Here is a 22,400-nt window from a genome sequence, read left to right on the forward strand (position 1 = left end):
ACACAGTATTTATTCATAAAATAGTTGTGAAGAGGTGCTCTTCCAATGGTAGTGAGAAGTCAGACACTATTCTTGTTGTGAAGAAGCTAAAAGTCCAACAGGAGAGATGGTCATACAAATAATGAACAAAACTGCAGGGTAGGCAGGAATAAGGGTTATAATAAGAGTAACCAACATAAGTCTTCAAAGAACAAATGAATAATTCCGATCGGGTGACTAGAGGAGGCTTGAGAGAGAAAGGACATGGAGAGAAAAAGCAGCACTTCAATAAATACCATTAATATGCGAGAGAACTGTGTGAAAGCTCCCACAAAAATAATACTCTGTAAATGAGAGCTGACCTACTGTTAAGTTTTATGCCAATAAGAGAACTTCAATTGTCCCTAACCCCTAATTAACATATCGCTCCACTGGGGGAATTTACCTATATTTATGTTTATGTTTATACATCCTTCTCTTTCCACTAACCTCAGTTGGGAAGAGTTTTTCAAAATTTGGCCCCTGCCTAGAGTCACTGGAAGAGTTATTAAAAATGGAAATTCTCCGGATCCCTGGGTGGCTCAGCGGTTGAGCATCTGCCTTTGGCTCAGGGTGTGATCCCGGTCTCAGAATCGAGTCCCAACATCGGGATCCCTGCTCCCTTCCTCTGCCTGTGTCTCTGCTTCTCTCTGTGTCTCTCATGAATAAATAAATACAATCTTTTTTAAAAATGGAGATTCTCTGGTCTCCACCAGAGTCAGAATCTGGGGAGGAGGACCCCTGAATTTGCATTTTTAACAAGCTCCTTTGTGGTATTTATGCACATTACAAACTGAGAGGCAAAGGCAAAATCCTTACCACTGACTTGTTAGTGCGACATAACACAAGGGATCATGTCAAAGTATATGAGTGAGGACCAGGAAGAGGGAGAGGCCTCCAGCCTTGGGAACACAATTGTCTGCTCCTTGTCACCAGTGGCCAAACCTCCACTCTAAGGGCCTCCCCCCACACCACATGACTACTGGTTCAATCCCACGTTCACACTTGTATTTCAGACTCTAGTGATGGATGGTAGTTTGCATACTAGATCCACTAACTGTTATATTAAATATATATATATATATATATATATATAGTATGTGTGTATATATATACACATATTTATATAACATATCACAAAGAATAATAATTGGTTCTGACTAATCAAATATTCCAACCAAGAGTTAATATCCACAACTTACCTAAGTTCACCAATTTGCAAAGAACTCTGGAGCAATAAAAGATATCTAACTTCAAAACTATCTGGAACATAATTTAATCTTTTTGTTAATTTTTTTAAAAGGTTTTCCAATCTCATGGTGCCTCAGGCCATTATTAACATAAATGCTCAATATATATGTTCTGAGCTTAATGACCATCAATCATTTTCCTCCTTCAGTCCTGCAACTCAGTTCCCATGTTTGCTGCCAAGCGCACACTGTCATGTGTTCCCTCTCACTGATAGGAAGGAGAGTGAATATTGCTTCCCTCTTTACCCCTACTACCATCAGAAGGGGTCTGAGGATGTACAGAAGAGCCCATGAATTCAGAGCTGGGGGTTCAGAGATTGACAGCTGTTAGTGTTTCCCTACATCATCACATTTTATGTTTAGTTTATGAACCCGGTGTGAATTCCCCCTTAATTTAAAGGCCCCCTCATTCAGCTACATTGCAATAACCTGTCAGAGTAACTCTCCAGTGAAAAAGCCTTAAGATGCTCAAAGGATGTATTAGGTTGAACCCCAAAAACTGCAGTTTCTGTAGGTCAACACCAAATATCAAAATTTTCATATGCATCAATCAAACACCAAAACCTGGGAACACTATATGTCTGTAACCTGGCCAAATTGTGTGTAAATTACCTTAAGCAAGCTTCTATTTGCCCTTGTCCAGTGTATGGTTCATACAAAACAGAAAAAAAAAAGTGTATGTTTTTAATAAATCCCAAGTATTCCCCTACACACACACACACACACACTCACAGGAAAAAGAAAATCACTGCTCTCTGGTACATGCATTTCCAGAACATTCGAGTAAGAAAGAATGGCTAATTCGTACAACAGAATTAATGAATTAATGGATTAATGAAAACAGGGCATATCCCTGCCCCCGACCCCCCACCAGCCATCCAATTCTTCCCCAAATTCTGACTTGAGTCACCTTTTAGGGGAAAGGAATTTCCATCTCAGTGCTCACCTATGTGCTAATGGGACTGGGAGCTCACCTCTGGTGGGTCCCACTGGGCACAGAACCATTGTTTCACAAGTGCTTGAAAACAGGAAATTGCCACATCCTAATTGCCATAGGCCCCGTTCCCCGCAAGAAGCATAAACACAGGTACATGGTGAGACCCTAAACTGTTTTGGCAGGACCACTCTCAAGTGGGAGAACATCTGATTAATCTTTCATGTCCTCTCATTTAGAGAATGGTGTCTCCCCCCACCCCACCCCACCCCCCGCCCCAGACCAAGAAACACTGCTATGTGAAATGTCTTGATGCTACCACTTTTACACTACAAATCCACAAAGCAGGAGAGACCCAGCAGGCTGGGAGAGCCTTGAGGATTTTTGAACTTCTGAAAGTTAAAGGGATAGAAAGAGGCAGTCAAACGGCACAGCTAGGATCTACCAGAGACAGAAGCTTCAAGCACCACAAACACAATGCAGGTGCATCTGACCCAAGAGGGAGCAATTGTCATATCTTGCCTCAAACACTTCTGCTTAATGAGAAAATAAAATAGAAAAGGAATCCCCCAGGTATTGTCCAATAAGACGTTCTAAAAATAAATATGAAAAAGGATGCAAATCTCATTTCTTTGCTCACTATAAAGAAAGCAGTGAGGGGTTAAAGGAACCTTAATGCTATTGCTGGGGCCCACAGATTTCTCAAAGAGGAACCTATGAAGGATTGGCTTAAAAAAAAAGCAATATTTATAGAGAAAGGGAAAAAAATTAAGATAAAGATTCTAAAAATGACTCTCACTGAGGCCCAAAGAAATACAAGAACAGCTTTGGGCCCTCTGGTTTTCATGCCTCCTTTCTGTGGCTGGAAACCACCTTCCTGAGGTCACTCACAGCTGAAAGGGCCAGCAGCACGACCAGAGAGGCCCACCCCACAGGCTCTGAAAGTAAGATGCTCAGCCTATGCCTGACAGTCTCAGCAGCCATGAAAAACCATCCAGCCAAAACCTATTTATCTGACCAAGAATACAAGAGGTATTTTGGAAATGCTTGCTTTTGTAAGTTAAAATGGAACAACTGTCATCTCTATTATTTTTATTATCACAGTCATTCTCTTTGAAGTATCTCTGGGAAGTATCACTGTCCTCTTCCAGAGTCGTTTTACGGTTACTCCATCAAAGGGGGCGTTTGGGGAACACAATGTGGTCAGTGAGGATGCCGCTTGTCCCAACTTCTCATTTTCTCTTGTTGAGTTACCTGCGTGAAACCTTAAAACTGCCATTCGGGTTACAGACCTACCTTTGAACTTCTCTTTTGGCAGATCTTGGTTAGTACCACCCATTACTTAACATTAAAAAAAAAAAAAAACCCTCATTACACTACACGACATGTACATACAATAAGGCCTTTGTCCTTAAAAGAAAAACATAATTTTCAACAGACTCAGCTTCCAGAAGCCAAGGGAGCTAACATCCAAAACCCAGTATAAACATTAAGGCTTGTGTCAAGGTTTCGGAGCTAGCCTCACTGGAAGGGGGAGGAAATGACCAGCATCAGGAGCAACCAGGATGGGGAGGCATATTTCATTGAGACTTTTGAAAGCAAAAGTGAGATAATCCCAGGTCCTTCCCTCTCACACCTCCTGTACTGTCACACACATTGCTGCGTTTGACAGTAGGATATTTCTATAAGAGAGAACGTTCCTTTTGTCACAAAGAAAAGCAGGTCTTAATGTCTATAGGACTCAAGATTTTCAAATGTGAGTACATTCCTTTCAAAGGGAAAAATGTGTTTTTGTAATGATTATTTAGGATGTCTTTTATAGAGAGGGTTGACCTTCTGTGACAAACTCTCTGGGAGAATCATGTTTTGGAACTTGGAGTTCCATTCTAGGGGGAGCTAGCTCAAGTGTTAACAACCCAAACTATAAACAGGAAACTCCAGCCTGACTCCTACTCAAGTCCCAAGGTTGCAGACCTCTCGCTGAAGATATGGGGCTTGCAGAGACGACTGGACAAGGTTCTTAGACTTGCAGACTTCATCTCGTAAGACATAAATTCACCCAGGAAACTACACTACGACACAGAGCATGCTGTGGAAGAGAAGACGGCGCAAACCCTCGGAGCAGGTGACGGGACAGCAGGTTGCAAACATACAAAGCTGCATGGATTTGTAGGGTCCGCATGTCCAAATCCAGTCCCATCAGTGAATCTGGGATTAGCCTGTAAAGGGTAAAGTCCCACACCACGGGCATGCATGAGTGACTGTGGTTGGTCTGAGAGCAGGACTCTGCACACTCTCAAATGGAGGGAACTCACAGGTGCCAGGCTCAGCAGGTCCACTCAGCAATTAGGTTTACATCCTTGCCTCCCACCTGCCACCTCCTGATCCAATGGCAAGTGCTGTGAAAGGACAACTAGACCTCACTATGAAAGCAACATGGTGAGTAACTATCTGTAGATCGACACCAACCAAGCAGGTGAGCCTTTGAAGATGAAAAACAGAGGAGTCACCCATCTTGCTAAGCCCCAAATACGACCAGCGTTCTCCATCTTTTATCAGAAAAGATAGCAGTCACCTCTATTGAGGTTCCATTGTCTACCCCGACAGAAATTCACAGTAAACATATTTCACAAGTGTCGACAAAAATTGAAATAAGAACAGTCCATTTAATCACTTCTTAAAAGCATTGCATTGACAGTGATAGTGGCAGTGGCTATCATTTCAGAAGTGCTTACCATATTCTAGACCCTGTTCTAAGAATTTTACATGATTTTTGTTTGGGGTTTTTTTTTAAAGATTTTATTTATGTAAAAAAAAAGATTTTATTTATGTATTTATTTATCTATGTATTTGAGAGAGAGACAGGGCCAGAGTGTACACAGTGGGAAGGGCAGAAGGAGAGGGGGAGAGAAAATCTCAACCAGACTCCCTGCTGAGTGCCAGGCCCCATGCAGGGCTCAATCTCACAACCCTGAGATCATGACCTGAGCCGAAATTAAGAGTCAAACGCTTAACTGACTGAGCCCCCAGGAGCCCCTAGAACTTTACATGTTTTAACCCACAGTTCTGACCAAAGCCCTATAATGAAGACAAAAAGATACAGAATATTAGGCAATTCACTCACAGCCTTACAACTATTAAGGAGTAGACATAGGAATCACGACACTATTGTTCCCCAAAAATATACTCATTCAATTATCTGCTAAAAACTGGTTTACGGCATACCCTTCATTTTCCTCTATTCAAATTCTTGCCCTTAATAATTCCATTCATACTGTTCCCAAAGGCCTTTCACAAACATCAGTGCATTTAATCCACACACATCATCCCAGTTAATGGCTCCAGTCAACAGATTAGGGTCTGTATTATCATTCCTCTTTACAGATGAAGCTGAAGGGTACACACACCATTGCGACTTGCCCAGTACTCACAACTAAGGCTCAGAGAGTACAAGTCACCTGTTCAGTGATGCACAGCTACCAGGTGGGCCCCATGAGACTTGAACCCATCATTTCAGACACCAAGGCTGCCATTCCATAGCTGTACTTCAATAACAAAGCAGATATTAAGAATTTAGTGAAGGAAGAAAATATTTTTCCTGAAGATCTAGCTACGGGATTACATTATATCATAATATTTTTTAAAGCACTATTAGCTTTAATAGAACAAACTTGAAAGTTTATAATGGTAAGATTTTATATTAGCCAGGCTCTTTTATATTGTTGCTCTTATTAATAATAATAATAATAATAATAATAATAGCCTCAACATGGCCTTGTCCATTTTGCACATAACTATAGAAACATTCCAAAGATGTTTGGAAGAGTATATTACTTTTATCCATGAAATTAGTTTTGTTTTGGTACCTTTTAAAATTTCGTGTGGTATTTATTCACTTTTGCTAAGATCTTTCCAAATCAAAGTTTGGAAAATTTGTTATTTTTGCACTAAATTTTCAAAATCCCTACAGCAATCTCACTTTGGATTTCTATCAAACGGGGTTCCACCAAATTCCATCTATGATGAACTCTAGTCCATGTGAAAATGTACAGCAGGTCCTAGACAGGTGGGCACCACCTCTAATCATTTCCAATAGTCCAATAAGATGATGAGAAAGTTCTTTTTTTGATATTATCCTAGAATCTTCCGTCTAACGCTGCAATATTTAATACCACTGGTCGTTTTGTTCTTCAAGCACCTTTTGCTTTGGCCTACACTTTCCTGGTTCTACTCCTTCTTCTACAACTACTTTTCAATCTCTGCCATGGGTTTCTCCTTTTCTACCTTCCCCCTTAAATATAACCCTTTAGAAGAAATAATTAGAAGATTACTCTTGCAGGCCCATTTCTTGAAAGCTCAATTTAGACAAATAATTTATTCCCAGAGTTTTTGATGTGTATTTTAATTCAGGCAGTTAACAAATTTCTGTCCTCTGGTCCTGATTTCTCTACCAAGCCTATTGGGCTCTTCTACTTGGAAGGTCTATATCAAAGCCAACTCATCAGGTCTAAACTCATTCTCACACACCCATATCAATGACCTCTTCTCTTCCTACATTGTCTATACCACTGGTGGATCTCTCAAAATTCCCTCTAATTCACCCCATCTCTCACTTTTGCCATCTGTTTCTATGAACGTGGGTTCTAAAAGTCCTCTGCAAGTCTAGGGGTCCTACCACATTGATAGACTTTTTTAAGGTGAGCTACCCAATTTTTATTATTATATAAAATTTGTGCCACCACTGAGAACACATCCTATCATGGTAATATTTACCAGATGCAATAATTTGCCAAATGAGTCATCCAATAGCATAGAACAAAAAATAGAATTTTGAAAAGTGAGTTCTGGGAAAGAAACTCTCTATTCATGTGGCAGCAATCTCCTCTAGAGATGCCAAGTGATTAGCAAAGTGACTGCTACAGAAATACCCTAGCATATCACTCCACCATAATGACACTGTATTTTAATACAGTGCTAGGCATGGCTTGGAGTCCTTAATACTGTATATTCTAGAACTGGAAGGTGGCTAAAGAAGTTCAAAAGAATCAGCAACATTGGTTTACCCCAATGTGTCCTTCCATCCCCACTGCCCATGCTACTTGTCTCAGCAGCTTGCTGTTTGCTCTCCCCTGACCACAACACATCCCTGGAGTCTGCTGTCCAAACTCCAGCCTTCCCACCTTTGAAATATACCCACAAAAGCTCCTACAGGCATTTAGAGAGAACACATCTTATGGGGTCATGTAGCTGCACCAAAATACGAAATCCTCCCAGTTACCTGAGTGGAAACGATCTCCTTACTACTGCACTCAAGGTCCTCCCCTGGCTGGTTCTAAGCTTTCTAACTCCAGCTTTTACCAGATCTTCATGCACTCGGGACCCTGCCACTTCCCCAAGCCCCAGGCACACATTCCTCTGTGCCTATCCTCCACCAGGGCTGTGCCAACACCAGCCTTCCTCCACCCAGATAATCCAGTCAGAATTCAACTATAACTCCCTCAGTACTTGGGTTCCAGTGTATTAGAGTGCTTTTCCTGTCACTTCTGTGGGACTTATTTACGCACGGGTCTTTCTCCCCCATTAGGCTGTGGGCAAGAATCTGTCCTATTGGTCTTTGCCTCCCTGAGGTGCCCAACCAGCACAATGCTCCAAATACAGAAAAGGCTAAAGATAATAAAATAAAATGAAAGGGGAGAATGAAGTGTGGAGAGAAGGAAGAAAGAATAATATTATTGAAATTATAACCTGCTATCCCCAGTGCTTTGAGTAGCATTTTATAGAATTAGAACTGGGAATCAAGAGGTCTTAAAATATACACTCAGCTCATTTGCTGATCTTAACCAAGTTCAACGAGCACACTTGACCTCCCGGTGCCATGAAAGGTAGTGTTACTCGTATTCTTTTTATCACAAAGGAGTCAATATACCATCAGCTGGACAGAAGTGCCACAGAAGAGGGTGTGAAAAAGTGATATCCTTTATTTTTGCAACAACTTTTTATTTTTAAGATTTTGTTTATTTATTCATGAGAGACACGGAAAGAGGCAGGGACATGGGCAGAGGGAAAGCAGGCTCCCTGCGGGGACTCAATCCCAGGACCCTGGGATCTTGACCTGAGCCAAAGGCAGAGGCTCAACCACTGAGCCACCCAGGCGCCCTAAGCAACAAATTTTTATCAACTGACTTTACTTTCCATCGTTTTTCCTTGCCTGACTTTTCTGACCATGTCCTCTCCTTCCGCCTCACCAGATCTGTATCCCAGGCTGGAGAAGGGCTCCTCTTCCTCGGCATTATTTCCTACCCTGAAAACACAGCTTACCATTGGTGCCCACTTGAAGGGCCAGAGTCTACAAATGAAGTGAAAGCATGTTTAACATGGGATGGGGCAGGGAAGGGGAGCACAGGAGTAAATAGGCAGCAAAACCCCACTCAAGTCTGGAACGGGGTTGAGAGACTTCCACGAGGCGGGCCAGGAAAATCCCCACGCTGCCAGACCACTAGGCGGTTTTTCCAGAATTACGGCGCTCGCTCCTGAGTCCCAACTCTATCCCTCTGCCAATAAAAGTACAAGTGAAGGTGACCCCACAGGCATAGAGATGTAAATACCCTGCAGAAAAAACGAGGCCCCTCTTCCATGGAAAGTTTTTTTAGTGTTTAATGGAGAGCAAGGGGAAAACTTATACCAGGGCTCGCAGACCACTGGACCAATAAGGAAGCGGCCTAGATCAGCCCAGTCCAAGTCTGGAGGGACAGAAAACCCCACAAATGCTCCTGACTTAGCCCTGTTCATTCATAACGATGGGTGGGCTTGGCATCCTTCTTCCCATGCTGCTGCTTTTTTTTTTTTTCCTCCCTATTCTGATGAAACTTTGCATCCTCTTCCATGTGAGGAAATAAGAATTTAAACAATAATGTCATCATCAACAACAACAACAATGAATCATTCTAGAGAGCTCACTCCATGCCAAAATCTGGGCCAAGCCTTCCACGCTGCCTCTCGCTTCATTCTCACGGCAGCTCTCTGAGCTTCTGTCGTTATCCCGCTCTCCAGATGAGGAAACCAAGCCTCAGAAAGGTAAGGCAACCTTCCCAAGTTTACCCACCGGTGAGCGACAGAGCCTTAGATTTGGCCTGCCTGATGCCAGCGCCAAAGCTCTTTGCCAAAATATGATGCAATGCCAGGCAAAAAGCTGCCTGAACCGTGGGTCTGCCTTTGAAAGGGCCCCCCAAATTCCAGACGTGGTGTGTGCTACAAGACCAAAATCACTCTAACCGCCCCAAGGAGAGCCTATGTCAGCTTTGCAGAAATTGAAATAACTCCCTGAAGCCCTTGGCAGTATTAACACTTTTTTTTTTTTTTAATAGTAAACAACTAGTAAAAGCAAGTTGGTTTAGTGGAGAAGGCACTGGCTCCACATCCCAGTCTGTCTCTTAGGAACTGGATAACCTCAGGACATTTGCTCTGCCTCTCTTAACTTCAATAAAGCATGGATAGAAATAAGTGCCTCAGAGCTGGTACTGGTGAACTTGCCAGCACAATGCTATAAATAAGTTACCCCCACCCACCACCCCCCCTCCCCCGGCCTTAAAACTGCTCTACTGGATACCCTGTTTTATGGAAAGGCAACGGACCATAACACCTTCTACACAGAAAATAAACAAACAAACAAATCCTGATCACCTCCCTAGTGAGCATCCAAAGTCTAAACATGATACAAAATAATTTTCAAAAAATAGGACAATCTATGTATATGTGCACATACCAAGGGCAGTATCTGAACACATCTGGACTACTTCACATTCTCTCTCTCTCTCTCTCTCTCTCCCCCCATCTCTCACTCTTTCTCTCTCCCTCTCTCTCTCTCACACACACACACACAAATTGAATCCTGATACATTATCTCCCTCATTCTCAAACATGTGTCTCACACTTGTTCAGATAATAGATATCTATTCTGTAGCCAGCTAATTTAAACAATAAAAAAAACATGAGGATCTTATAGAGATAAGGCACCCCAGAGGACTGAAGATGCTGGTAGCTACTTGTTTAGTGACAGAGGATTTTTGTGATTAGAAAGTAGAAGACAGCAGACAAAGTCTCCACTGTTCTCACCACTCGGTTGACTCCGAGATAGGTGGAGCCCCACTTCTTGTAACACCAAATTTCACATCGCTTTTTATGAGCAGAGGGTCCATTTCTACATTGCGCCTCTGGATTTAAAAGAGGAAATTTAAACCTCAGAATCATGTTTTTTGCTGAACAAAATGTATGCCAAACTAAGCTCTGACTGACTTCTGGTTTTCTGAGCCCTGGCCCCCAAAGTTTTCTCAGGTTTCCAGTACCGGGCCGAACTCACTGGCTTGTCCTGTTTCCTTTTATGTGACAGTTAGGTGGAAAGGGACAAGAAGTAGGAGTACCCCCTCCCAGGCACATGTGGTGGATTTGAGGATGCCCAAAATCCAGAGAATTGCTTTGGATTCATTATCTGAGTGTGACTGACTCTTATCAGCTGTATTTAGGAAAGGCACCTAGTGTTTTCCTAGGCATTCTGGGGGGAAAACAAGTTCCAGCAAAGGTGGGCAGGGGGAATGATACAAAACAGCAGTAAGTCTGAGCCTTCCTTCAAAAAATCGCCCCATAAAAGACTGTTTTTTAAGGTGAGGAATAGCCATGCTTTCCCTTCCAACTAAACAATGGAGCACTTGCATTTTTAATCTCAACTGCCCACCAGATTCCCTCAATTTCATGACAGTGGTCCAATTTCTCACCTTCCCCTTGAGTAGATGAACTGAAGCTTTTTGATTCCTCCACTTTAAAACTATATCCATCATCAGCTAACAGACAGGTTATTCTTGGATCACAGCTGATTCTGGCAAGATGCTGGGCCTCAGCAGATGAGGATAAATGAGAATACAATTATTCAGTTCTGCTTGCCGCAGCCACTACCCCCGCTGTCATCCTCAAAATTCCCACAGAAATGAGTTCATTCCACCTTCAAAACATTTCAGAGCTTAAAAGTTTAAATCAGGCCAAGTTGATTTTGTGGGGTTTTCAAGCTTTTACACTGTAATTATATACAGGACTTTGTGCCACCTATTTCCTCCCAACTGTAACATTTTACGTCTTTTTTAAGCATACGTTGAGGTTAGCTTTTTTTTTTTTTTTTTTTTGTACATGTTATGAAATAAGATATGAGCTTGTGCTCAGCTTTAGGTACCTTTCTGCCAAAAGGCTGGACCAACACAAACTAAATATGACTATTTTCTTTATCCAAAGTACAGTTTTGACTATTACATACCCTCTTAATGTACATACATAAAACTAGCTCACAACTAAAGCTCCCTGCAGGTCAACCGAAATCATAACGAGATTTTCCTTTCATATAATGTGATTAACAAATGTGAGCTAACTGAACTCCAAAAAGACTCAAAGGAAAAAAACAAAATAACTCATGCGGCACCAAGAAGTAAAATAACTCCACAATTGTTCTATTTTTTTTTCTTGTTTTTTCATATCTTTAACTAAGTGAATAGCCTGTCCCACTGGATTATAGGTATATACTCTAGAGACAGATGAAACTGAGAGCGAGTTCCAGCTCTATCTATGAAAATATGAACTTCACAAGCTACGAGACTCTCTTAGCCTCGATTTCCACCTCTGTAAAATGGGAGCAAAAGGTCCTAAAGGATTTTTGTGAAGGTTAAATGAAATAATGCAGGCTTAGGGAAGTGCCAGCAAGTAAAGCGTTTCATAAATGTTGTTACTATCGATATTATCTGCCTGCTGAATATGGCCATGTTCCAACCTAAGTATAAAAATGCCAACCAGCCTTACAGCAGTCCGAGGTGCTTTGAAATCTGTGGTCTCCAGTGGATCCCCTGGAAACTTCCAAGAACAGACACAGAAACAGAAGTGGCCAGTCCTCCATTCCTTCTCAATTTTATCAAGTCATTACAAATGTTTGGGAAGCACTGACGATGACAGCTTGGGTCCCATAATCCTACACCCCTGCAAGGTCAGGATAACATATCACTGAACCTTTCAGCTCCTGAAAGAACTCTGAAGCATCCTACAAATAACAAGTTGGGTGGCCGAAGTCATGACTTCGTGTGTTTAGAAAGGATTTCTGACTGTTCTCACTCAAGTCAGATACTTCTAAATGTTAAAGATATAAATGAATCGACAGTCCTCCTCAACTTAATCAATACCTTTCCGGCATAAATAATCATTCCTATGTGAATTCCAACTGATTCATCTTCTCTCTTCAGAGTCATTATTTCAGCTTCAAAATGGTAGGATTCTCACATCTATTTTATTATCAGTAAGGCTGTGCTTTCAGAGAAAGGCACAATTTTGCATCCTGAGGAGAATACTGAAAAGGGAGATTGCTCTGTGTAGAATTTTTCGTAATGTTACTCGGGAACAGTTTGCAAATTGTGTATTTAAGCTTTCTAAGTAGTAAGATTGCTAAGGAGAAAAACAGTATTTTCACATGTGGGGCTCCAAGCACATTTAAATGTTACTCAGGAATTTCCCCTGAAATCTTAAGAGATTAAGATAAAACAATTCACTCATATTATACAGATAAGATCAACGAAGGGGGAAGGTTATCTCTCCCACCTCCACCCCCACCCTCTACACACTGTATTTGTAAATATACTACGGATACGAAATTTAAACACAAAGCTTCTTTTGAACAGGTCCTTTAGGGAAGGATCACTAATTAACATGGCAACTCATAAACAAAATCCAAAGAGCCCCCCTCTCGGCTGTCCTATATTTAACCATCTCAGCACACGTACTGCATTTTTACTTCTGTTTCTGTCGATTCCCTTAGTCTTCAGAACCTGCTAATCATTTGATACAGGCATTCACCTTCACTCATTTATCATTTTGCAACATTGACCTCATCCCTTGTCATGAAAAGGTTTGGGTAGTTGAAACCCAGATGGCTTGGCTTTCTACCTAAATTGAGAAGAATCCCTTCCCCAGTTCCATACAGCATATTGATCTGATAACTAGCAGTCATCTATCACTTTGGGGCTTTGCATCTGACTGCCTGAATGTTTCTCCAGCAGGGTTTTGTGATGTGTACTTCTTAACTAAGTTTTGCCAATAGTGATTGGCATGTAAACACTCTCAAGCAAAAATGTTGCTCCTGGTGAGTCCCTATTTCATCTCAGAACTTCTTGTTCACATAACTTAATCTCCCCCATGTGGTTACTCATTAGATCTTATCAATAACTCTTAAAATAAATCGAAACAAATTATTTTTTTGAATCTATTGGCCACTGCCCGTGCTAACTAAGCAGCTGACAGCCAAGTGTCATTCTCTCTTAAGCATGTCTTTTTTGAGTCATGCTTCCAGATCAGAAATATAAAGGCTGTTTTTGAGATCTTAGGGCATAACAGGCAAAGAAATCCAAGATTACATCTTGTCCTCAGGTTTCTTCTTTGTGACTGTCACCTCTCTTTCCCCTTGTCACATATCTTATTCCTGGCCTTTATACCTAAATGTTATCTCATCATTTTCGCACTAATGCGATAGAACCAAGGCAGAAAGTTTGATGGCAAGTATGAATTGATGGCAACAGCCATTCTGGGAACAGACAACAATAATTATCACCAGGACAGTGCTATACAAAGTCCACCTAATTTTTTTTTTCTGTAAGGATGATGTCAAAAGTAAGAATCCTAAGCCTCATGAAATAGAAAGTACCAAAGTTATAAAACTCAGCAGTTCAGCTGAATTCAATTCAATTTTGTAATGACTAAAAATGATTTTTAAGATCTGGTTATATTATTACATGTAATGGATTCACCTTGTCAAAGGAGCAATTGACTTCACATTACCTGATCCCCATACTTACCAAGCAGACACACATTATACAAGGATTGTCTGTGATAAATGGAATCTGGAGGACTTCACCTTCATTTTCACATTTTGCAACAGAACCTGAAGTAAAGGGGGAAAAATTCATTTACATTTTGCTTAATGGCATTATTGCAAACATTTAAATTTTTACACTAATCCTCTTTTGAAGCACTAAATTCAGAAATTCCTGATGAGTTTTAAATCACCAAACTCAACAAAAACAAATTCCCTGCCCCCAATATTATTTTAAGTAGTTTTATTTCATGTTTTAAAAAAAAGACTGTCATATATAGATTTTCTGCTTTCAGATGGCTGAAGCACAAATCCAACTATTTCACTGAATCTTTAAAAATACTCCTCCTTGATGAAGGTATTTCAACTAAACACATACCCCCATATGCAAAAAAGAAAAAAAATTTCAATAGGGATAAACAAAATTCAGGACTGCGTCAATGAATAGGTCTTTATATGAATCTGCCTCGGATTGTCTTTTGAGTTTCAATCACTTTTTGAAATAATCTTCTCCCCTCTTCTCTTAGAAATGACTTAATATTTTCTTTTCTGCACCAGGTGTCAGTAAAGTATGTCCTTCAGAACAGCAGCTGAGGTCTTCACCTGCCTGAGAGCGTATCATTATAATATCCTGCTAGCGTTACCCTTTTAAAATGTGACAGTTTCTTTAAATTCAAAGTCTGGAGAGCCAGCGCTTTAAAAAGCACTCCTAACACGGAAGCTATATTGAAACCCTATAGAGTGAGAAAGAAGGATGTGTGGAAAACGGTGCGAATTTTTTCCTTGATACGCACAGGAGGAGAAGCGATCAAAAAAAAAAAAAAAAAAAAAAAAGGTCGAGGAAAACAACCGCAATGAAGACACTTCTCAAATCCCAACAGAATGTGTCGGATCACCAGGCTGATGTTCACAGCCTCTCGGTCCTCCATCCCGAACCTCCTCGCCGCCTCCCCCCGCTTAGGGCGGCGGGCTCCGCTCCATCCCCGTCGGCCCGCGGGGGCCCGGCGCCCAGGTGCCCGCTCCCCACCCTCCGGTCCCCGGGGCCAAGCCAGCGCCTCCTCTCCCAGGTACCAAGCCAGCGTCCCGGAGGGCCGGTCCCTCCCGCCCCCTCCCCTACCTGTCAAGAAGGAGGAAGCCAGAGACATGGGGACCCCCGAGCAATTGAGCAGCAGCAAGACGCAGCAGGTAATCCCGGGCGAGCGCCGGCAGGGACGCTCAGCCAGAGCCCTGACGCCGGAGAACCAGAGCATCGTCACCTGGAGGGAATCCCGGGCGCCTGCAGGTCCCGCGCCGCCGCCTCGGCTCCGCACCGCCGCTCGCAGTCGGAAAGGGCTCTCAGCCGGCGAGTCGGGAGACAGTCCGCGCAGGAGGGAGGCGGGCGCCCGGGAGCGGGGGGGGGGGGGGGGGGGCGAAGGGCGAGGGGCGCCAGGGAGGAGGGGTCCTGCGGCCAGGCTCCTCCAATGCGGCTTTTTTTTTGGGGGGGGGGGAGGTGGGGGAGTTGCTCGCAGCGGTTCAGCCGTCCGCCGCCCTGCGCCAGCTGGGGCCGAGGAGGGGGATGTCGGAGCCGCCCGAGATAGGCCGAGGAGGCGCGCTGCGCCGCCGACCGCGCACCGCCGCCCGGGCTGCAGCTACTGCCCGGGGCGCTGCCGCTCCGCCGCCGCCGCCGCCGCGTCCTCCCCCCTGCACCCCCACCCCCGCCGGGCCCGCCGGCTCCCCGCCCGCCCGGCCGGCCGGCGCGCGCGCTCGCTCCCGCGCCCGGCACAGGGGCGCACCGGCCGCGGCCCGGATCCCGCTGGGGGCGCCCGGGCGCAGGGAGCCGCGCGCACCGCCCTCCGCGCAGCCCCTCGGGGGCGGCCGCCAGCGCCGAGGCGCGGATCCGGGCCGGGCGGGCGCGTCTGCTCCGCGGGGCGCGCTCCGCGCCTCCTCCCTTCCCCCGGGGGATCCCTCCCTCCCCTAAGCGGGGATGCACAGGACCCCTGCGGCCGCTGCGCTGCCCCGACCTTGGAGACAGAGAATGGGGCGCAGGGGCGCCTCTGCACCCTGCTGTCTCCCAGGCGCCCCAGCTTTGGGAAGGAGCGACGGCTGGGGCGCAGGAGGGGCCCAGCAACTTTTCCCTCCCCGCTTCGCGTCCCCCTCTGGCGGGGCCGCGACAGCGCCCTGGCCGGCTGAGCGGACCGAGGGGCGAGGCGCCCGCGACATCAGTGGCCTGTGCTTGGGTGTCTGTGCGTCCCGACCCGGCAGGACAGAAGTGGAAACGACATGCAAGGCCGATGGATAAAAGCACAGAGGCGAACGCGTTTCGCCTTCCCCCCCCCCCAAAAAAAAATAATAAAAGGGAAACAGTCGCTCCGAGACTCCTCCCTTCCAGCCTCCGGCGCGCTGGGGCGGGGAGGTGATGTTTGACTAATCATTCATTCACCCGCGAAAGAGGGAGGGACCGGGGGGGGGGGGGGCTCGGTGGCCGTCGCAGCCCCGCTGCGCGCTCCTCGCCTCCGCGGCCCCCGGGGTCGGAGCCCCGGACCCCCAGCTCCGAGACGGGCTGCAGCGGAGGAGACAGTTTTTTGGAGCCAGATTGTGACGGCGCGGGGTGGGGTTTAGAGGACCTTTGACAAGTGCCGGGGTCTGACGGCCAGCGGTCCTCGGGGTTCGCCGTGGGTTGCCGCCTCCCTGTCCCCGAGGATGCGCGCCTGGGCTCGGGGAGCCTCGGAACCGCCGTCCCCGAGGAGCCGAGCGCAGGACGCAACCCCAGCGGGACGCACCTGGCAGGCTCGCCCCAAAGCCGATGGCTCGCAGCCGGCCGCAGGAACTGGACCTTTGAAAATAAACTAGTCTGTTTGCTAACCCATTTAATGTAGTTCCACCTTAAACTCTCCACGCCTGGGGAGGGGGTGGCGGGGTGCTGTTTATTTATTTATTTATTTATTTATTTTTCATGTTTTAATGCAGCATTTCCAACGTCCCCGCACACCAAGGAGCTGACATGGAAAGAATAAGGGAAGGGAAAGCTGTCATTAGCTTAGCACGCTCCATTTCCCTCTCAAAACAGATTTTTAGTGTAAAACTTAAAAGAGAAGAAAGATTATGTGTGACTGTTTGGGGTTCCCCCCCCCCCGCCAGATGACTGTTTTAATGTATTTACTAACCATAAAGACAGATTGATCATAAAAAACAAAAACCCTCTCAATCCAATCTTACCTCCCAGTCCATTGTGATTGATTAAAAAATGAAATAAAAACTTTTATTACTACAGATAAATACAATTAGTTGAAACTGCTATCTTCTCAATCTAGAAAGATTCTCTCTGCATCAGGTTTTTATTTTTATTTTTTTAATCTTTTATGTATTTATTAGAGACACAGAGAGACAGGGGGAGAGAGAGAGAGAGAGAGAGATTGAGAGAGGCAGAGACACAGGCAGAGGGAGAAGCAGGCTCCATGCGGGGAGCCCGAGGTAGGACTCGACCCTGGTCTCCAGGATCTCACCCTGAACTGAAGGCAGGCGCTAAACCGCTGAGCCACTGGGACTGCCCTGCATCGGGTTTTTAGATAAAGATGTTAATCACGGCTTATCTAGGGGAAAACCAAATAATGGGGAGTCTCAGGGAGGCTAGGAGATGTTTCATTGCCCCAGACTTGAGCAGTACATTTGGATAAACACACATTATGAAAGTGGAGGAAATGTGAAGAGGATGCATAAGGTACTCTGATGTGCCTTCTTCCATGGCACCAGCCACGCATCCTCAAAGGTTTGTGTGACAAAATTCTTTATGATGGAATCTAGGTGTGTATGGCATTCCTCTAACCAGCGGCATGGTACTTAGGGGTGCATTGAAACTCTACCCGTAAGAACAAATCCAAAAACCACCTGGAAAACATTTTCATCTGCCTGGAAGTTTACAAATGGGAAAGATGTACAGAAGCCTTTGGCAAACCTGTCTCCTCTTCCTGTTTGTTCTAATCAGCTACCACCAGTGATTTCCCTTGCTGCCTCTTCAGCAATTGGGGCCTACCTCTGTAAGAGCATCCTTCTCCCCAAAGGGCTTATCAGAACGTGTTTGCATGCATTCACTGCTGCTGCCACCACCACTCCTTCAACTGATGGTCTATCAGCTGCAGGATGGTCTCTATCCACCCAAAGCTGAGATATTCCAGGGTCAAAAAAGAAAGAAGGAGGCCTCACTGAATGACACATCAATCTGCTTTCACAATTAAAACAAATGGTGGTACCATCCAAATCCCAAAACTCTCTTGACTGAAACCAAAAGAACACAATGTGTGTTTGGCTCTGCTTATACCATTTTTAAAGGAGAAGGAGGTAACGGGGATCAAAGACCACTGTTTAACTCAGGGCCCATTCCATTTTCAGACAAAGTGCTCTCTCATCCTCTTTAAAATAAAATGCATAACCTAATCCGACTAAAAGGAAATCAGGCCTGTGGTAGTTGAAGTTCTCATCTCCTTCCAAAACGGTGATACTAAATTTGCAGTGAAAAATGCAACCAAATATATAATTTAGCAAAAGAGATTACATCAACCCAGCTTCTCCTAAAAATAGAAATAAATAGATCCATCAAAAAGGCAGCAGGGTAAAGGAATTGTGATACCAACCACTAGGGAGGGCCAAAAGTATTTCATAAGTGCGTGAGGGTTTTGCTTTATAAAAGACATCAGGCTAGGCATTTTAGACTTGATAAGGATAAGCAGTGGTGCTACTAAGGAGGTTACCATCTAGTAGAGGAGATAAAGCATGTTTGTTAATGAATGCAGTATAAGGTAGGAATGAATGGGGTAGTTTCCCCTTATCTGCAGGAAATAAGGTCCAAGACTCTCAGTGGGTGCCTGAAACCACAGATAGTACTAAACCCTATATATACTATGTTTTTTTTTCCTTCAGGTACCTATGATAAAGTTTAATTTACATTAGGCACACTAAGAGATTAACAATAACTATAGAACAATCATTACAATTTACAGTCATAAAAATATGTGAATGCACTCTCTCCCTCTCTTACAATATATTTTATCCTATTGTACTCACCCTTCTTGTGATGATGATGTGGGATGATAAAACACCTATGTGATGAGACAAGGGAGGTGAATGACTTAGGCATCCTGAGGTAAATTAGGTGGCTATTGACTGTCTGATGATTCGTTCAAAGGGGGATTATTTGCTTCCAGGCCTCAGTTGATCACTGGCAACTGCACCTGTGGAAAGCGAATCTAAGGATAAAGGAGCATTCCTGGGTAAAAGGAGGAGATAACAGGCCCTGCTATGGAAGTTTAAAGAAGAGATTAAGCTTCCTGGAGGAGGTGGCTCAGGAGCTGAGCCTTGCCAAAGGGGGAGCTTTGTGGGTGAAGGGCAATCTGGCAAAAGCAGAGAGTAACAGCCAGGAGACATGCAGTTTATAAAGAGAATGGGGAGTAGTCACTCAGTTCGCTCTCTCTGTTGGCTGAGCAGAAGCCGGATATTAGGTTAATGCCTTGCTCATTTTGTTCTAGGTTTTATGAGCTCTCCTATAAGCCTTTAAATTAGTCTCATTTGGAGTAAACATCAACAGAGCAGAGGAAATCACCATTGCCTCAGAACTATTTTTTGAGATTATCTATCGACTCAGAGAAAAACTGTTCAATACTACCTACCATGGGACACCTGGGTGGCTCCCCTCAGCTCGGGTCGCGATCCTGGAGTCCCGGGATAGAGTCCCGTGATCGAGTCCCGGGATCAAGTCCCACATCGCGCTCCCTGCATGGGGCCTGCTTCTCCCTCTGCCTGTGTCCCTGCCTCTCTCTCTGTGTCTCTCATGAATAAATAAATAAAATCTTAAAAAAAAAAAATACTGCCTACCTAACAGTGTATACCACCGGTATGCTAGTTAACATGTATGGAGACTGGCAGGGACTCCTGGCTGTCCCCCAGTACCCATTCTTCCTCGACACAGAACCCCTAATTTGTGCAGTGCATATATGGCTTATTAACAATAAACACCACTTTCCTCAGCCTCTCTGATAGGTAGTGACCCCATGACCAACTTCTGGCCAATAGGATAGGATGGAAAGTGTCTAGAAAGGAGGGCATACTCTTCCTTCTTCTCTTCCTTCTTCCTGATGGCTGCACTATGAGTATAAATAATGTTTCTGAAACTCTGACAACCACCTTGTCCCATAAAAAGTGCTTTAATGAAAAACAAAAACAAAACAAAACAAAACAAAAAAGTTTAAGGACATGGATGAGCAAGAAAGAAGAGAGAAGATTAAACTCTAATAGAAGTGCAAAATGAGCCCTGGACTGACTACCTCTGACGTTCCTGCATATGAGAGGAAACGCAGTATCTCTTTCCAGTCCTTGTTAGTTTTATTTTTCCTTGCCATTCTCAACTAAACATAAAAACTTCTGAAAAACTTACAACTAAAGACAAAGAATAAGTGCCCAATAAAAAGCTAAATGTATTAAATAGTCTGATATTTAAAGATTAAAGCACTTTCAGAGCCAAAGAACAAGTCCAGGATTTCAATCAGCTATAGTGTCTGTTTACTTAGGTCTAGTGAGTTTTAGGAAATTCAGGGTAACTTATTGTTTCTTTAAAAAAAAAAAAGTATTTTAAATATTTGTATTCACAATAGCCCAAAGGTAGAAACACCTCAAGTGTTCATCAGCAGATGAATGGATAAACAAAATGTACTAGATACATAAAATAGAATATATTCAGCCTTAAAAAGGAAGGAAATTCTGACCTATGCCACAACATGGATGGAACTCAAGGACACTATGCTAAGTGAAATAAGCCAGTCACAAAAGACAAGTACTCCACAGTTTCACTTAAAGTACTACCTAGAGTAGTCAAATTTATGGCGAAACAAAGTATAGAGTGCTAATTGCCAGCAACTGAGGGCAGAGGGAAATGGGAGTTCTTTAATGGGTAGAGTTTTAGTTTTGTGAGATGGGAAGAGTTCTAGAAATTAGTTACACGATGATGTGATTATACGTAACACTACCAAACTATCCACTTAAAAATGGTTAGGATGGTAAATTTTATGCTATGTCTATTTCACCACAATTAAAATAGTCAAGCTAATTTTTAAAAATAACTCGTATATTTTCTTCTTCTTCTTTACCAAATTGTCATAATTGGTGGCCCAAAAAGTAGGAAATATAGATTATCAAAGAAAGAAAATGTAGTACTGTTATAGCCTTATTAAAGTAACTGGCTTTGTGCTAAGCAGTTTACTTAATGAGCTTGAGGCAGGTATTATCATTAGCCCCATTTTATGTTTGAGTGACATTAAGCACAAAAGATAAAGTGAATTGTTCAAGACAATACAACAGAAAGTTGGTTGAGCTAGAATTAGGATCCAAGTGGACTGACTCTGGAGCCCATGCTCTTACTAATTTATTGTGGATGTTTTTGTCACTAATTATTCTTTAGCTACATCATTTTAAGTAATTGCATAATATTCTATTTTATGAAGGTACCGTAATTCCCTTAAATCATCTTCCACCTAAGTTGTTTCCAGTTTTTTACTACTATAAGAGATGCTTGAGTGAATATCTTTTGCTATTCATATTTATTTCCTTGTAGATAAATCCATTAATTGGCAGAACAGAGGCATATGCATTAAGGCTTTTGAACGATATTTCTAAACATTCTTAATCAGAGATTATTTTCCCTTTTGGTCTTAGAAATTTTATGTGCCAGACTGATATACTTGCAAGTCGCCAGGAGCTCTAAGCTATTTCTCAGAGTTATCCTAATAGATGTTTGTAGATGCAGAGGATATACAATTAATTTAGGGCTTGTTAAAAATAAAACACATCCCATTGACTTTCTAGACTTCATTGATTGCGTGGTGTAAATATTTATTTAAGGAAATCTTAAAACAAATAATAGTGACTTACTTGACCACTATTAGCTTCGAGGCATAATATCAAGTGCCTGTGAGCTGCAAGATAACAATCGTTCCTCCCAGTTTTCCCCTCCATCTCTTCCTAAAACCATCCTCTTTCAACTTGAATTCATAGTAGCTTTTCCCTCCCCAAGCCATACTTTCCAGGACCTCCCATCACAAAGACAGTAATCATATTAATGAACAATCTCAGCATCTCTCAGAAAGCAGCAAAATAAAAATTCCAGTGCTCAAGTTTTAATACATCAAAATTGTCCCACTAACTTGAGCTTAATTTATAGTAGTTTGCTACCCATGAGATTAGTTAGTGGTCATTACGGAATGAAGAAAACTAATTTCACTAATGTGGGAAGCATTCAAAGAGAATTCTTTGAAACTAATCCAATGACTTAATATCTAGTCCTAGTCCT

The 22,400-nt window shown here is 43.4% G+C and overlaps 1 protein-coding gene across 3 annotated transcripts in view; it reads right to left on the reverse strand.

Moving 5' to 3' along the window:
* Positions 1 to 15,740, reverse strand: part of BMPER (BMP binding endothelial regulator) — a 244,347-nt gene extending 228,607 nt beyond the window's left edge. Inside the window, exons 1-2 of one of the 3 annotated variants that reach the window (XM_072783518.1) lie at positions 15,207 to 15,740; positions 14,073 to 14,158 (exon numbers count right to left, since the gene is read on the reverse strand). In XM_072783518.1, coding sequence (XP_072639619.1) covers positions 14,073 to 14,158; positions 15,207 to 15,339 — 219 coding nt within the window. In that variant the 5' untranslated portion in view covers positions 15,340 to 15,740. The remainder of the gene's footprint in view (positions 1 to 14,072; positions 14,159 to 15,206) is intronic. The other 2 variants (XM_072783516.1, XM_072783517.1) reach the window with 2 other exon arrangements.
* Between the last annotated feature and the right edge of the window lie 6,660 nt (positions 15,741 to 22,400).

Source organism: Canis lupus, chromosome 18 (assembly GCF_048164855.1).
Source record: "Canis lupus baileyi chromosome 18, mCanLup2.hap1, whole genome shotgun sequence".
Taxonomy (NCBI): Eukaryota; Metazoa; Chordata; class Mammalia; order Carnivora; family Canidae; genus Canis; species Canis lupus.